The 16,134-nt window shown below is 44.8% G+C and overlaps 1 protein-coding gene across 3 annotated transcripts in view; it reads left to right on the top strand.

Moving 5' to 3' along the window:
• TRNAU1AP (tRNA selenocysteine 1 associated protein 1) overlaps window positions 1–16,134 on the top strand; it is a 120,591-nt gene that overhangs the window by 71,237 nt on the left and 33,220 nt on the right. For all 3 annotated transcript variants that reach the window (XM_069224155.1, XM_069224153.1, XM_069224154.1), the window contains one exon: window positions 12,662–12,824. In XM_069224155.1, coding sequence (XP_069080256.1) covers window positions 12,662–12,824 — 163 coding nt within the window. The remainder of the gene's footprint in view (window positions 1–12,661; window positions 12,825–16,134) is intronic.

Genomic DNA, 16,134 nt, shown 5'->3' with positions numbered 1-16,134 from the left:
ATATTAAAGTTATTGTTTCCAACACACTTCAGAAATAAAAAATGTCCTTCATTTGTGTTTCATATTCTGAAATAGTTACACAATTTATTTAAATGTTGTGGTGTGCTAGGAGAAAAACTCTTTCCCAACCCCAGCATCTAGCAAGATTGTCACATAAATCTTCTCACTTTGAAGTCAGAGAAAGAAAAGAAAACAACCACCCTTAGAAGACAGTGCCTGACATTTGACCTCAGTGTTTGAATGCACAGCAACTATGATGAAATAGGATTCATCGGCTTGTTTACAGAAAGGGAGCACTCGGAAGGATACTGTAAATAATGTTTGGGCAAGGGAAGGTACAAACTCAAGCTGGACAGCCTAAAACAAATAAAGCCAGCAAATAGGAAGCAAGAAAATGTGAGGTACAAACTACAGGGCCAATGGCAAGCAACAGGCAGAATGCATTCCTAGGTCAGCTTTCTGAATGTCCCCACAATGTCTTTAGCAAACCATAGACTGCAGCCCAAAACAGCAAGAAGAGATGTTCTGAATAACAAGAACAAAATCAACTTTTCTATTATGTTTTAAAATTAAATCAAAAACTTAACACCCTAACGCGTATTTTTATGCTCTACACTAGGGGAGAGCATGAAAGGCAGAGAAACTTGTAGTCTAGAGTTTCTTGGGGAGAAAAGACACATTGCATACCTTGTTGACACAGTCTATCTTTATCAGCGTAGGGATGGAGACAGTGTTCCCTGCAAAGTGCAAACACATGCTGCTGTAGCAGTCTTATCTTCACCCTGGACTCTGCCTAATCAGCATCAGATGAAATATAGCATCTGCAAAATGTGCTGGCAGTAGGTGAGGCCATCTCTGACAGAATCTCGGGTGGGAATCTGGGCGAGGAACTTCTCCTGACAAGTGGTCAAATGGTAGTCCTTATATTCTAAAACTTACCAGAAATTGGAATTTCTGGCATACATTTCAGAATGTCTGACATAGGTTGTGTGTTTCAAAATGTGCATCCCAGGCAATTCATTATGAGCATATTAGGCAAAAGAAAGTCCACTTACACTACATTATTTTGGTTATTTGTCGGTATGGGTTTTTTATTTAACCTTGACATGGTGAAAAGCAGATATTTGACCCAGACAAATGTCACATTAATTGTTGAATCTGTGTCATCAATTGAATGGCTTAACACTTTCACACTTCTGAGAAAGGTCAGGCGACATCTGTGTGTAATGGCAGACATGACAATGATAAATCGGGAAAGGTGGTGACTTCCATTGTTTGAGAGCCTGACGATGGCGACCTCCATTAGTCAAGATATTTGGGGCCTTCATAACATGCAGCCAAACTTTAGGTGCATTACGTCAAGGTAATGGTGTTTCTGCAGTATTGGGCTATCTTTCATAGGTTCACATTCTTGAATCATTCCCGTCGTCAAAATGGGAGTCCCACGGTGTCATAGTAAGCAGTGTATATCAGCATAATAGGCTGTAAAGATAATGCAAAGTTAAGCTTAACAGCCTATTATGTCCTTTGTTTAAAAAAACAAAATGAATGGACCAAAGTTGAACAATGACCAATCAGGCAACAGCACGCTTAGAACACTCTCAACAGAGGCATCTTCCCTCAGATTTTCGCTGTACATCGTGAGGGAGGAAGTCTTCCTTAGCTCTGCTCAGTTATTCCAGAATTAGTGATTTTCAAATAGCTGTATCTCTGTTCCACTATGTCATAACTGGTAAAGAAAAGACTCTTCAGACCTTGTGCCACCTGTGGTAAAAAAAAAAAAAAAAAAGGCTCCATTCAGAATATCCTCACAAGGAATGTTTGTATATTTTGCTTTCATCCATCCCACAAGGTGAGAGACTGCAAGATTTGCAAAACACTTTCTACAAAAACCCTCAAGGACCGTGAGGGAAGACTTTGATTATGGCTACAGAAACTTAAAACCAAGGCCAATGTAGTTCCTGAGGAGGAAGGTAGTCGGTGTTCTATCTTCTCACAGATTTCCAAAAAGAGGGAAAGGTTCACCATGAGCCCCCTCATCAAGCAAAAAAGCCTTGAAAAAGACCCACCATGTATATTTAGAAGGCTCTTCCCATGAAGAAAAACTGAAAAGGGCTTCCTCAGACTCTAAATCTGAGCCATCGACTCCATCTATAGCCATTTCAATAGAGTCTAGATCTTTAACTGAATCTGCCTCAAAAAACTCAAAATTGTCTACAAAGACATTGTTGACGGCCCCAAAAATGTTATAACCATCTTTGACGACAGCTAGAAGTGACAGAAGCCCGATGACGTTTTCATCATCTTCATTCATCCCATCGTCAATGACTGTTTCCATGTTGACGAAGACTTCCTTATCGATGACGACCACACCGCTGACGAGATCCATTGCATCGACATTGACGTCGACGAAGACTGTGCCAACATCGTCTACGACCGCATCAGCAGTTTGGTGCAGCCCAAAGCCCCTCTGAATTACATGTTAAGTATCTGGATGAAGACAAAGAGCAATTTGTTAGGAGCCTGTTTACCAAACTCATCAATACATGAAATATTATCATCCTTATGTGCCCTTGTGCAAGACCTGCAAAGCATGCTTAAAGATTATTTCAGACGCTTCCCAACACCTGCTGAAGCACAGCAGTCACCTGCAGTAGTAACTACGTCTGCAGCTACATCTCCAGAACATCTGCCTCCACCTCCTACCCCAAGGATGACTCTGTAATCCTGCATTGCCATGCCTCCTCAAGATGATCCTTCCTCAGCTGATTACGATGATGTTGACAGTGAGGGAGACCGGGAAGAAGGTGAAATCACAGACAGTCGTACCATCAGCAATGAATGAGATGATTACCTTATTCCTCCACCTTCTCCTCTGGCGCACAGCCAGTAGATTCTCCACCTGGAGATATTAGTGGTTTTTCATATGCTAATGGAGATAGGGTCCAAACATTTCCAACTTACCATTACTGTTAATCAGACTGTCTGTTTTCTATATGACTTCAAAGATCAATCCAGAAAAAGTCAGAGCAGTATTGATTGTAGACTACATATGGGAGGAAGGAAAAAATCATGAAAACACCAGCGACCCAGAATTGATTAAAAATACACAGTACCAGCTGATTTGTCAGCCTGCTTGATTGGACATCCAAGACCTGATTCTGTTATTACTGCACAATGCAGGTCTAAAAATCTTTTTACCTCTTTCACTTCTCTGCCTGCTAAGAAAGCAGGCGATTAGACAATATTGGTAAAAGATTCACAGTCATGTCAGGTACCACTGTCCGAGCCGCAAACTCACTGGCCATTCCGGGGCCATATTATCGACAAATGTGGTCAGACATTGCCACTTACTTGATTTTCTTGACAGATGACAAGAAGATCAAAGCTATCCACGTTTTACAGGAAGGCGAAAAAGCTGCATCTGAGTTTGACTGTGCAATGGATATTGCATCTATAGGCCTCCAACAGTTGGCAAGATCTGCTGTACTTCACTCCAGGGTTGGCGTAAGGCTACATCGTTCCATCCAGAAATGCAGACAAAAATCCTTGGCATGCCCTTCAGCAATTCTTTATTTGGGAAACATGTTGATGACTCTCTGCAGGTCATAAAAGTGGACACAGAAACAGCTCTATGTCTTGGAACTCTTCAGTTCTGTAAAACACCTTTTCATGGCATGCGTGGCTACGGATCTTACTCATACCATGGAGGATACCAGAGATACCAACTGCAATCCTGCCAGCAACCCTTTTCACTTATCAACATAAGCAACCATATCGAGCACCACCGTGAGCAGCCTATTCTAAACGGCAACCAAGAAGGAGACAGGCTACATCCGCCAGAGACAACACTAGGAAAAAGTGATAACCTCAATGTACTGACTATATCCCCTTCTCATCCTTCCGTGGGTGCCAGAATTTCCCAGTACTTACATCACTGGAGCAAGATAACTATGGACAAATGGGTCCTAGATTTCATCGAGCATGACTATACTTTGAAGTTCACTCAAATTCCACCTCAGACTCCACCAACAACATTTCTCCCTTCTCATCTTCATCTTCTTCGTAAGGAGGTTTCTGCCATGTTGTCAAAGGGGGCCGTAGAACTGGTTCCATATTCTCAAAAAGGAAAGGTATTTTACTCCTATTTCTTCCTTGTGAGGAAGAAGTCAGGGAAGTGGCGTCCTATTCTCGACCTCAGGAAACTCAACAAGTACCTGAAGAAACAATCTTTCCATATGGTTTCCCTTCACAAAATTCTCCAACTTGTCAACCATGGAGATTTTCTTACCAGCCTCGATTTCCAGGATGCCTATTTTCACATTCCCATCCATCCCAACCATCTCAAACTCCTCAGATTCGCAATAGCCCGTAGACATTACCAGTTCAAAGCCTTTCCCTTTGGTCTCCAATCTGCTCCCCCAGATATTTACCAAATGTCTTGCCCCAGTGGTGGCCCACCTGCAACAGCAAGGCTTTCTAGTTTTCCCTTACCTCGATAACTAGTTGATAAAAGATTTATCTTCTCACAGGCATGAAGGGATACTGCTAGGTGTCTTCACCTCTTTCAAAACCTGGGGCGCACAGTCAATTTCCAGAAGTCTCTTTTTTTGCCTTCAACAAGGATGACCTTTCTGGGCCCAGCTCTAGACAGGCAGCAGAAACTCTCCATTCTGGCCTAGTCAATTTCAAGAAGAAAGTGCTCTTCTCTAATTGGCATGATGTCTTCAGCCATTCTCCTTATACCTCATGCTCGTCTCAAAATGTGACAGTTCCAGGAGCAATTGGATGCACAATGGGTCCAGTTGGAATGTCAATTCGACAACATCGTACAGATCACATCTGTCATTAAGGTTGCTCTCCCCTGGTGGATAAATTCCAACAATCTCTGTGCAAGACTAACAATGTCGAACATCACTTTATCAAACATTTCCTGTTGTGCCGCTGTCAAACAGTGCAACACCTGTTGGCAGTGCAAAAGAGGGAATTAATTTGAGGGAGAGATGGAGAAATTTGGTCTGATGGCTCTACTTTTATTTGTTGGAGCAGCTATTCTTTTTTGGGCTCGTACCCTTTGCTTATTTTGAGGCCTTTGGTACTGTGGATAGTTGAAGCTTGTTTTAGAAGTTCCATGTTGTTGGGATTTCCATCTTGGATTTCCCCACCCTGGCTGTAACACACGGTCCTGTATAAAGATCTCAGAGGAAAGGTGAGCCGATTGGGCAGACACAGCAGGATATACAATGGGAATCTAGGGATCTTGGTGCTAAACGCTACATCAATAATATCTAGAATGTTCTCCCAATATCTATGGAGCTTGGGGCAATGCCAGAGTAGGTGTACAAGTGTGCCCCTGCCCCCACACCCTCTCCAACAGAGACAAGACTTGGCGGGATCCCATGTGTGTATCCTCTCTGGGGTGTAGTACCAGTAGGAGGCTACCTTTATATGCTGTTTCCGTGCCTGCCGCATTATAGGCCGTATGGTGTATCCTATAAAAGACACTGTCTCAGTCTTCGTCAGAAAGCTCCCTTTCCAGCTCCCTCTCCCATCGCAACTGTCCCTTAGACTTAGGCGGGCACACCTCTCCCTGCAATAGCCTATAAAGCTCTGAGATTACTTGTTTATCATCCTTTTTCAGCAGGAGCCATTTCTCAAACGGCGTTAACGGCCTATCTATTAATGCTCTATTAGCCGGCAGTAGGGCCCAGTGCCGTATCTGATAATACATCATCCTATCCGCCTCTGTCAAGCCGTATGTCTCTCTCATCTGGTCGAAAGAGATCACTCCTTGGTCATCAAAAAGGCTCCCCAACCTTTTCAACCCCGTCATGCCAACGCCGCAGTGCTTCCACGTGTAACCCCGGCCCAAAATCCGGATTCGCACCTATGGGGGTCATCGGGGATGGGAACGACGTCAGCCCCAACCGACCGACCGGCCGCCGCATCCCATATACGTAACGTTGCTCCCGTGACCGGGGAGGAGTAAAGTCCTCCCGCCCTGTGCCGTCGGCTGAGCCAGGGCTCCATCCATATATGCGAGCCTGCCACCGTCTGTTCGATAAATCACCAGTGTTTCTCAGTAAGCGGGCAACTCCATTCATATTTTAACCCCTTCGCTGCCAGGCCTTTTCCCCCTCCTGTGCCGAGCCTTTTTTTGGCTATTTGGAGCAGTTTGCGCTTAGGCCCGCATAACTTTTTGTTCACGTAAGCTACCCACGCCAAATTTGCGTCCTTTTTTTCCAACATCCTAGGGATTCTAGAGGTACCCAGACTTTGTGGGTTCCCCAGAAGGAGGCCAAGAAATTAGCCAAAAAACAGTGAAAATTTCGTTTTTTTTTTAAAAATTGAAAAATGGGCTGCAGAAGAAGGCTTGTGGTTTTTTCCCTGAAAAGGGCATCAACAAAGGGTTTGCTGTGATAAAATCACCAGCTTCCCAGCTTTCAGGAACAGGCAGACTTGAATCAGAAAACCCAATTTTTCAACACAATTTTGGCATTTTACCGGGACATACCCCATTTTTACGATTTTTTTGTGCTTTCAGCCTCCTTCCAGTCAGTGACAGAAATGGGCATGAAACCAACGCTGGATCCCAGAAACCGCAACATTTCTGAAAAGTAGACAAAATTCTGAATTCAGCAAGGGGTAATTTGTGTAGATCCTACAAGGGTTTCCTACAGAAAATAACAACTGAAAAAGAAAAATATTGAAATTGAGGTGAAAAAAACATCAATTTTTCTCTAAGTTTTACTCTGTAACTTTTTCCTGCAATGTCAGATTTTCGAAAGCAATATACCGTTACGTCTGCTGGACTCTTCTGGTTGCGGGGATATATAGGGCTTGTAGGTTCATCAAGAACTCTAGGTACCCAGAGCCAATAAATGACCTGCACTCTGCAGTGGGTTTTCATTCTGTGCCGGGTATACAGCAATTCATTTGCTGAAATATAAAGAATAAAAAATAGCTATCAAGAAAACCTTTGTATTTCCAAAATGGGCACAAGATAAGGTGTTGAGAAGCAGTGGTTATTTGCACATCTCTGAATTCCGGGGTGCCCATACTAGCATGTGAATTACAGGGCATTTCTCAAATAGACGTCTTTTTTACACACTGTCTTACATTTGGAAGGGAAAAATGTAGAGAAAGACAAGGGGCAATAACACTTATTTTGCTATTCTATGTTCCCCCAAGTCTCCCGATAAAAATGATACCTCACTTGTGTGGGTAGGCCTAGCGCCCGCGACAGGATATGCCCCAAAACACAACGTGGACACATCACAGAAAACAGACCTGTTTTTAGCAAAGTGCCTACCTGTAGATTTTGGCCTCTAGCTCAGCCGCCACCTAGGGAAACCTACCAAACCTGTGCATTTCTGAAAACTAGAGACCTAGGGGAATCCAAGATGGGGTGACTTGTGTGGCTCGGACCAGGTTCTGTTACCCAGAATCCTTTGCAAACCTCAAAATTTGGCTAAAAAAAACACATGTTCCTCACATTTCTGTGGCAGAAAGTTCTGGAATCTGAGAGGAGCCACAAATTTCCTTCCACCCAGCATTCCCCCACGTCTCCCGATAAAAATGATACCTCACTTGTGTGGGTAGGCCTAGCGCCCGCGACGGGAAACGCCCCAAAGCGCAACGTGGACACAGCCAAATTTTTGAAGGAAAACAGAGGTGTTTTTTGCAAAGTGCCTACCTGTAGATTTTGGCCTGTAGCTCAGCCGCCACCTAGGGAAACCTACCAAACCTGTGCATTTCTGAAAACTAGAGACCTAGGGGAATCCAAGATGGGGTGACTTGTGTGGCTCGGACCAGGTTCTGTTACCCAGAATCCTTTGCAAACCTCAAAATTTGGCTAAAAAAACACATGTTCCTCCCATTTCTGTGGCAGAAAGTTCTGGAATCTGAGAGGAGCCACAAATTTCCTTCCACCCAGCGTTCCCCCACGTCTCCCGATAAAAATGATACCTCACTTGTGTGGGTAGGCCTAGCGCCCGCGACAGGAAATGCCCCAAAGCGCAACGTGGACACAGCCAAATTTTTGAAGGAAAACAGAGGTGTTTTTTGCAAAGTGCCTACCTGTAGATTTTGGCCTGTAGCTCAGCCGCCACCTAGGGAAACCTACCAAACCTGTGCATTTCTGAAAACTAGAGACCTAGGGGAATCCAAGATGGGGTGACTTGTGTGGCTCGGACCAGGTTCTGTTACCCAGAATCCTTTGCAAACCTCAACATTTGGCTAAAAAAACACATGTTCCTCACATTTCTGTGGCAGAAAGTTCTGGAATCTGAGAGGAGCCACAAATTTCCTTCCACCCAGCATTCCCCCACGTCTCCCGATAAAAATGATACCTCACTTGTGTGGGTAGGCCTAGCGCCCGCGACAGGAATCGCCCCAAAGCGCAACGTGGACACAGCCACATTTTTGAAGGAAAACAGAGGTGTTTTTTGCAAAGTGCCTACCTGTAGATTTTGGCCTGTAGCTCAGCCGCCACCTAGGGAAACCTACCAAACCTGTGCATTTCTGAAAACTAGAGACCTAGGGGAATCCAAGATGGGGTGACTTGTGTGGCTCGGACCAGGTTCTGTTACCCAGAATCCTTTGCAAACCTCAAAATTTGGCTAAAAAAACACATGTTCCTCACATTTCTGTGGCAGAAAGTTCTGGAATCTGAGAGGAGCCACAAATTTCCTTCCACCCAGCGTTCCCCCACGTCTCCCGATAAAAATGATACCTCACTTGTGTGGGTAGGCCTAGCGCCCGCGACAGGAAATGGCCCAAAACACAACGTGGACACATCACATTTTTTCATAGAAAACAGTGCCTACCTGTGGATTTTGGCCTCTAGCTCAGCCGGCACCTGGGGAAACCTAGCAAACCAGCGCATTTTTGAAAAACTAGAGACCTAGGGGAATCCAAGATGGGGTGATTTGCGGGGCTCTGACCAGGTTCTGTTACCCAGAATCCTTTGCAAACATCAAAATTTGGCCAAAAAACACTTTTTCCTCTCATTTTGGTGACAGAAAGTTCTGGAATCTGGGAGGAGCCACAAATTTCCTTCCACCCAGCGTTCCCCTAAGTCTCTCCATAAAAATGGTACCTCACTTGTGTGGGTAGGCCTAGCGCCCACGAAAGGAAATGGCCCAAAACACAACGTGGACACAACATATTTTTTCACAGAAAACAGAGGTGTTTTTTGCAAAGTGCCTACCTGTGGATTTTGGCCTTTAGCTCAGCCGGCCCCAGGGGGGGGGGGGGGGGGGGGAAGCCCTAAAATTAATTTGAGCCCCCCCTGCCCAGGAGCGACCCTTGCCTACGGGGTCGCTCCCCCTGCGTGACATTGGCGCCAAAAAACAAATCCCCGGTGCCTTGTGGTTTCTGCCCCCTTGGGGCAGATTGACCTAAAATCGACCAATCTGCCCCCAAGGGGGGCAGAAATGGTCTAAATACAGTTTGCCCCCCAGGGGAGCGACCCTTGGCTGATGGGTCGCTCCCCATCTCTAAAAAAACAAACATACAAAAAAAAACCACACAAAAAGATTTTGCCCTGGCGCCTAGAGGTTTCTGCCCCCCCCCCCCCCTGATGGCAGATCGGCCTAATAATAGGCCGATCTACCCCCAGGGGGGGCAGAAATGGCCTAAAATAAATATGCATCCCCAACCCCCACCCCCCAACCAGGAGCGACCCTTGCCTACGGGGTCGCTCCCCCTGCATGACATTGATGCCAAAAAACAAATCCCCGGTGCCTAGTGGTTTCTGCCCCCTTGGGGGCAGATTGACCTAAAATCGACCAATCTGCCCCCAAGGGGGGCAGAAATGGTCTAAACACAGTTTGCCCCCCAGGGGAGCGACCCTTGGCTGATGGGTCGCACCCCATCTCTAAAAAAACAAACATACAAAAATTTGCCCTGGCGCCTAGAGGTTTCTGCCCCCCCTGGGGGTAGATCGGCCTAATACCAATAGGCCGATCTGCCCCCGGGGGGGCAGAGATGGCCTAAAATAATTTTGGCCCCCCTACCTCCCCCCCCCAGGGAGCGACCCTTGCCTACAAGGTCGCTCCTCTTGCGTGACGGCGCAAAAAAAAGATCCCTGGTGCCTAGGGGTTTCTGCCCCCCTTGGGGGCAGATTGACCTAAAATCGGCCGATCTGCCCCCAAAGCGCGCAGAAATGGCCTAAATACATTTTGCCCCTCCAGGGGAGCGACCCTTGTTCAAGGGGTCGCTCCCCATCTGTAAAACAAAAAAACAAAAAAATCCCTGGTGCCTAGTGGTTTCTGCCCCCCTTGGGGGCAGATTGGCCTCATCAAAATAGGCCAATCTGCCCCCAAGGGGGGCAGAAATGGCCTAAATATAATTTGCCCCCTAGGGGAGCGACCCTTGCCTAAGGGGTCGCTCCCCACCAAAAAAAAAAAGAAAACATAACAAAAAGAAGAAAAAAATAGAAATGATCCCTGGTGCCTAGAGGTTTCTGCCCCCCCTGGGGGCGGATCGGCCTAATAATAGGCCGATCCGCCCCCAGGGGGGGCAGAAAAGGCCTTCCCAAAAAAATGCCCCCCCTGGGAGCGATCCTTGCCCAAGGGGTCGCTCCTGTTGCGTAAAATTTGCGGAAAAAAACAACTCCCTGGTGTCTAATGGTTTCTGCCCCCCTTGGGGGCATTTTGGCCTCATCAAAATAGCCCAATCTGCCCCCAACGGGGGCAGAAATGGCCTAAATATATATTGCCCCCTAGGGGAGCGACCCTTGCCTAAGGGGTCGCTCCCCACCTAAAAAAAAAGAAAACATCACAAAAAAAAAAGAAAACAAAAAAAAGCTCCCTGGTGCCTAGAGGTTTCTGCCCCCGGGGGGCAGAAAAGGCCTTCCTAAAAAAATGCCCCCCCTGGGAGCGACCCTTGCCCAAGGGGTCGCTCCCTTTTGACAGTTTCATTCAAAAAAAAAAAAAACCTGGTGTCTAGTGGGGTTTCAAAAGCCAGATTGCAAGCAATCCGGCTTTTGAAACCCTGTGAGAGACTTCAAAGGGAAGGAAATACATTTCCTTCCCTTTGAAGCCTCTCGGGGCCTCCCCCATGGGATTGAAAGAGAAATGCAAAAGCATTTCTCTTTCAATCGTGCTGGAAGCTCTGCTTCCAGCGCGATGGGGGAGACCCTGTGACTAATCCGCGCGCGCTCGCGCGCTGACGTCACAGGGGGGGTTGGGGGGGTCGGGGTGGGAGGGGAAGGGCTTCCCCTTCCATCCCTGACTTTGGGGGGGTGGGGGGAAGCACACAGAGGGAGCGAGAGCGCTCCCTCTGGGCTGTGTGCCGAGGACGTAGTGGTTACGTCCTCGGCACAGCAGCACTGTGCCGCAGGACGTAACCACTACGTCCGCGGCACAGAAGGGGTTAAAATGTGTACACGCATGCAGTTCGAGTTGAGCATACAAATCCACTGCAAATGCATTCACCTCACTGTTTAGATCAGCTACTCGGCTGAAAACTTAATCTTGGAAGAAACTAGCTGCAGATAAAATCATGTTTGCCCTTTGAGACTCACATACTCTGTACTTTGTTCTTTCATCAGTCCTTTTGGCCCTTGTTCTGGCTAAACCACTGATAACACATTGAAGATCCTCTGCTTTCTAATCAGTTGTTGGAGGTGGACGAGGGGTAGCCATCGATCTTCTGAGTGGATGGGCATTTGAGTTTGGTTGTCGTTGCTTTCTCAGAAGACTCAGATTCTTCTTGTGATTTACTGGTTTCTGCTATTTTTGATGATTTCTTTTGCAGGCTTTTTTCCATTATATAGAACTTGTAGCACTTGTTGCTACAATGATAAAATATGTGCTCCTCATCACCTATCAGTTTCAATCTTTTGTGAGCTTCGGCTTGCCGTATTTCTGCAGCATCTCAAACTCTCTTCTGTCCAGCCGCAGCTGATGTAAGCTTTTCTTTCGGATTGGTTAGGCATATGACATATTTTTGTTTGTTAAAGGAGTCCTCTGATTTTGTAGTTAGAAACACTCTGTCAGCAGGTAAAGATCCTCTGATACCACCTGCTTCACTCATGTTTACGAATTCTAATCAATGGAACACCTGAAACAAAAACAATATTAAAATAAATGGCTAAAACACATCATTAAAGAGCCGCCATTTCAGGAAATGGCAGAAGGATTGCTTTGAGGAGGTACTTTCTATCTCTATAAAACTACTTGACCCCCAAAGCCAATCTTTTGACACCAAAATGAAGTACATAGGTCTCATGGTTCCTGAAATATCATATCATCACTGAAACACATCCGCCATTTTTAAAACTGACTTCCAGAAAAAATTGGCTCGGATTAGTAATGTCTTCCCAAGGTAAATTACTTCTCTAATGATCCAGAAACACAAATCAAAAATGAAAAATTCTGGACAATTTTTTTTTTTTTTTAACTGAGGTATATCCAGGGGCCAGGACTACAAACCGGTATTTACCTCTCATTAACTTTAAAAGCTGTTTTCACGCAGGCAGTGATGACTCCTGGGATAATTTTGAAAAAGCTACAGTCTGTGTTGTGTGTGGTATATTTTTGATACATAGCTGTCTGAATGAGCTTTGTTGAAAAAGGTTTGGTGGCGGAAATGAGATGTCCAATGGTGTAGGCAAGAGAAATGATAGCATTTTTGTCTTTTTTTTTTTTTTTAGTACAAAAGCAAAAACTGTAGACTACACCAAGGCATACGGCTATCAGTTCAACCAGTACTATGAGCAGTACCAGGATTATTATACCCAGTGGGGGTATGATCAGAACACAGGCAGCTACAGCTACAGTTGTCCGCAGTATGGCTACACCCAGACCTCCATACAGGTAAGAGACCAAGCCTATACTGTCACTTCATGGTACAACTAGAGCACCATGCAGGTAAATGAGGAATCTTCCCACCAGCACAACGTACTATCAGAGCAGCACCCTACATGAGAGCGTTACAGCATTTCCTACCAATACCTGTTACACACAGAGCAGCACACCACATGTTGGGGACCAAGCATTCAGTTATGGTATGCAAATAGATTAACCTGTTCATGACCAAGAATTGAAGAGGGGTGTATTCTGAGCACCATGCGAGTAAAAGATGAAACCTCTGGGTATATACTGTAGTAAACGAGAAGCATTGCCTGTTAAAGGTTCTGCCTTCTAATTAGAAGTACACCTAGCTCATCATACAGTCAAATGACCGAGTGTTCAGACTCACATCTGAGCACATCAGTCTGTCTTTATTTTCCTTTCGGTAAGTGCGCAAGGGAGGCAAGGACAAGTTGTTGCTGAACACATGCTGCCAGCACACTTTAGACCTAGACAAATATTGACTGAAAGATACATGAAGATATTTGTAGGGCATTGAAAAAGTCACTCACACCTTTACAACGTGGTATGTTACAACACATTGTACTTTTAGAGTGTTGTACTTTACTATGCTGGTACTTATTTTACAATGCTGATGAGTATTTTGCGTGTGTGTGTCTGTGTTTTTATGTATTTTATATACATTTTTAAAACTCCTTTCCCCACCCCCAAAAAAAACCCTTTCTACTTTACCCAGCTCTTATATCTAAACCCCCCATTAACCACTACCCCTACACCCCTTACACCTAAAAACACCCTTACGATCCCCTGTAGCCCTATCCATCCCTGAACTGTAAAAACCTTTTAACAACTTTTACTCTTACCCATCCCTTAAACCTAAAATCTCTTTACTACCCTTTACTCCCACCTTTTCCTAAAACTCCCTTACTACGCCTCACCCTACTCATACCTTAAACCTAAAAACTCCTTACCACCTTTTACTGTTACCCATCCCTTAAACCTAAAAACTCCTTACCATCCTTTCCTCCTACTCAACCCTTACATCTAACAAAGCCCTTACTGACCTTAACCCTATCCATCTATGATCAATATACACCCTTTACTACCCATTATCCTTACCACCCCATAATCCTATTTTTAAATGACATAAGTGTGTGTGTGTATATAATAAAACATTGGATGCGTGGTAAACACTGTGTGCTAAGTGTGCTGTGTGGTAAACGATGCATTGTAAAGGTGACATACCACCTCATGCACTTCATAGGAACCTTACTAATGCTGAGCAAAGACAGTTGTTCAGAGCCCAAGGTAACATATTGCCACGATCTTTGATTGGGCTTTTCGTGTAGTGGAAAAGTATAGCAGCCATTTTGCAGCTGTGTGTGGATTACTGAAATGGGCCACATCCAGAGATCTACATGCATCCATTTATACATATCCTCTGGGCCACAGAGCAATTTCACCAGCATGGACACAAGGCACACACACACTGCATTCTCATTAATTAAATGAATGGGAACACAGCTGATGGCCTTGGGACAGCCATGATTCATGAAAAATCGTAGCTGCTTTACAGTCCCAGACACCGTGCCTCTTTGGGGCTTACCAGGAGCACTGTACAGGTAAGTGATGGACCTCCCAGTATGAGTTATACCTGACTTACTATGCAGGTCATAGACTGAAAAATAAACTATGAAGTGTACTAAAAGAATATGTAAGCTTTCCAGCACATATGAGGGCGCTGGAGCAAGAGCATCAGAAAAGTAACACGGAGCTCCTGATTATGGGGTTCACCCAACAGGTCACGGACCCACATATGAAATAAACCACATAGACTATCTCGATGTACAATCCCAGTTAAAATCTGTAGCTTGAAAGCTCATTCCCCCCCAACCCTGATTACACTGTTTAAAACGAAATCGGCCAGGTGGGAAGAGGTAAATGAGGGGTTCTTTCTCTCTTATTTTAGGTGTATGTTCTTTTGGGGTTTGTTACATCTTAGACACTGTACAACAGGAGATCATGGCACATCGCAAATGCTGTATCGCTCTCTTCAAGATCTGCTTGTTCACTTGTGTATAGCTCCAAGTGCCATTATGCACACCCTTGTCCATGCTTATTGTATGTCAAAGCTAACTGTATCAATATTGTGCCATTTGGAAAATGTAATAAAAATATTTGGATAAAAAAACTACGTTGGCATTACATATTAGTAAAACGATTAGTTGAGAATACCTATGTTTAGATATGTGCAACTTAAGAACTCTCCCAAATAAAGGTGACTTGTTGAAAATTAAAATAGACAGGAATCCAGCACCAGCCATAGACTGTGTATGAAATAGTCTCCCGAGGTTCATTCTCAATAAAACCTCCTATGCAAAATACCTGTATGAAATTACACCAGGAGCTGGATTCAGGCCTTCATGCGAGGCACTATAGAAATCAGAATACCAGGGACAGGAAAAACACAGGGGCAAGGGGTAGGATCCATCCATAGATGGGTTACATCTAACCACTTTGGACCTAAAACAGTCCCTGAGTAGAAGAGCTGACAAAAACACATTTCAGCTACTTACTCTAGCAACAGATATTCTTTAGAAGAATAAAACACCAACCACCTGCGAGAAGCCAGCCAGAATGGATCTTCCATCAGTCAATTAGCTGATTAAGCAAACCAGCACAAGTCTCCAACATCTCACTAAGAGCAGCTGCACAGAAACCACCCACTGCACGCTCAGTTAGGTTATAGTACTGCAAAACCTGCAACCCATGGTCAAACCCCTTAATAAGGACAATCCGCACCGTGCAAACCACCCACCCACACAAAATGTGGCACAGGTAGGAATACCACCGAGGAGAAACCTGCTGAAAGAATCACAGTGCTAACCAAAGTCTGTGTACAATGCCAAGAGGCCAGGTATTAACACACATTGCGCTATACAAGCATCTAATAAGATAACATGTTGGAGCATAATCAAGGTTAATGGCTAAGCTACCTTGTTAGATCCATGAGACACAAACAGAGCTGGGACAAAATCTACTTTTAATGTCCTTTCATATTGCTTCACTGGCCTCCGATCAATTAGACGTCTGTGTGCCAACCACATCTGCAGTGCAGTTGTACTGGCTAAACCGTCATTGACGTATATTTACATTTTCTTTATAATTGCGTAAAGTTTAAAACTGTTGGCACATCTGATTGCAGTCTTGAAGCTTTCAGCTGTATATTTCTTTTCTTAGGTATTATTGAACAGTTGATGTTTCTATCAACTGTGCAATAGTGAAAGCGGTGAGTTTGTGCAGTGGACCCCCT

Source organism: Pleurodeles waltl, chromosome 3_1 (assembly GCF_031143425.1).
Source record: "Pleurodeles waltl isolate 20211129_DDA chromosome 3_1, aPleWal1.hap1.20221129, whole genome shotgun sequence".
Taxonomy (NCBI): Eukaryota; Metazoa; Chordata; class Amphibia; order Caudata; family Salamandridae; genus Pleurodeles; species Pleurodeles waltl.
The sequence above is the reverse complement of the archived record's forward strand: the minus strand, read 5'-3'. Positions and strand labels throughout refer to the sequence as shown.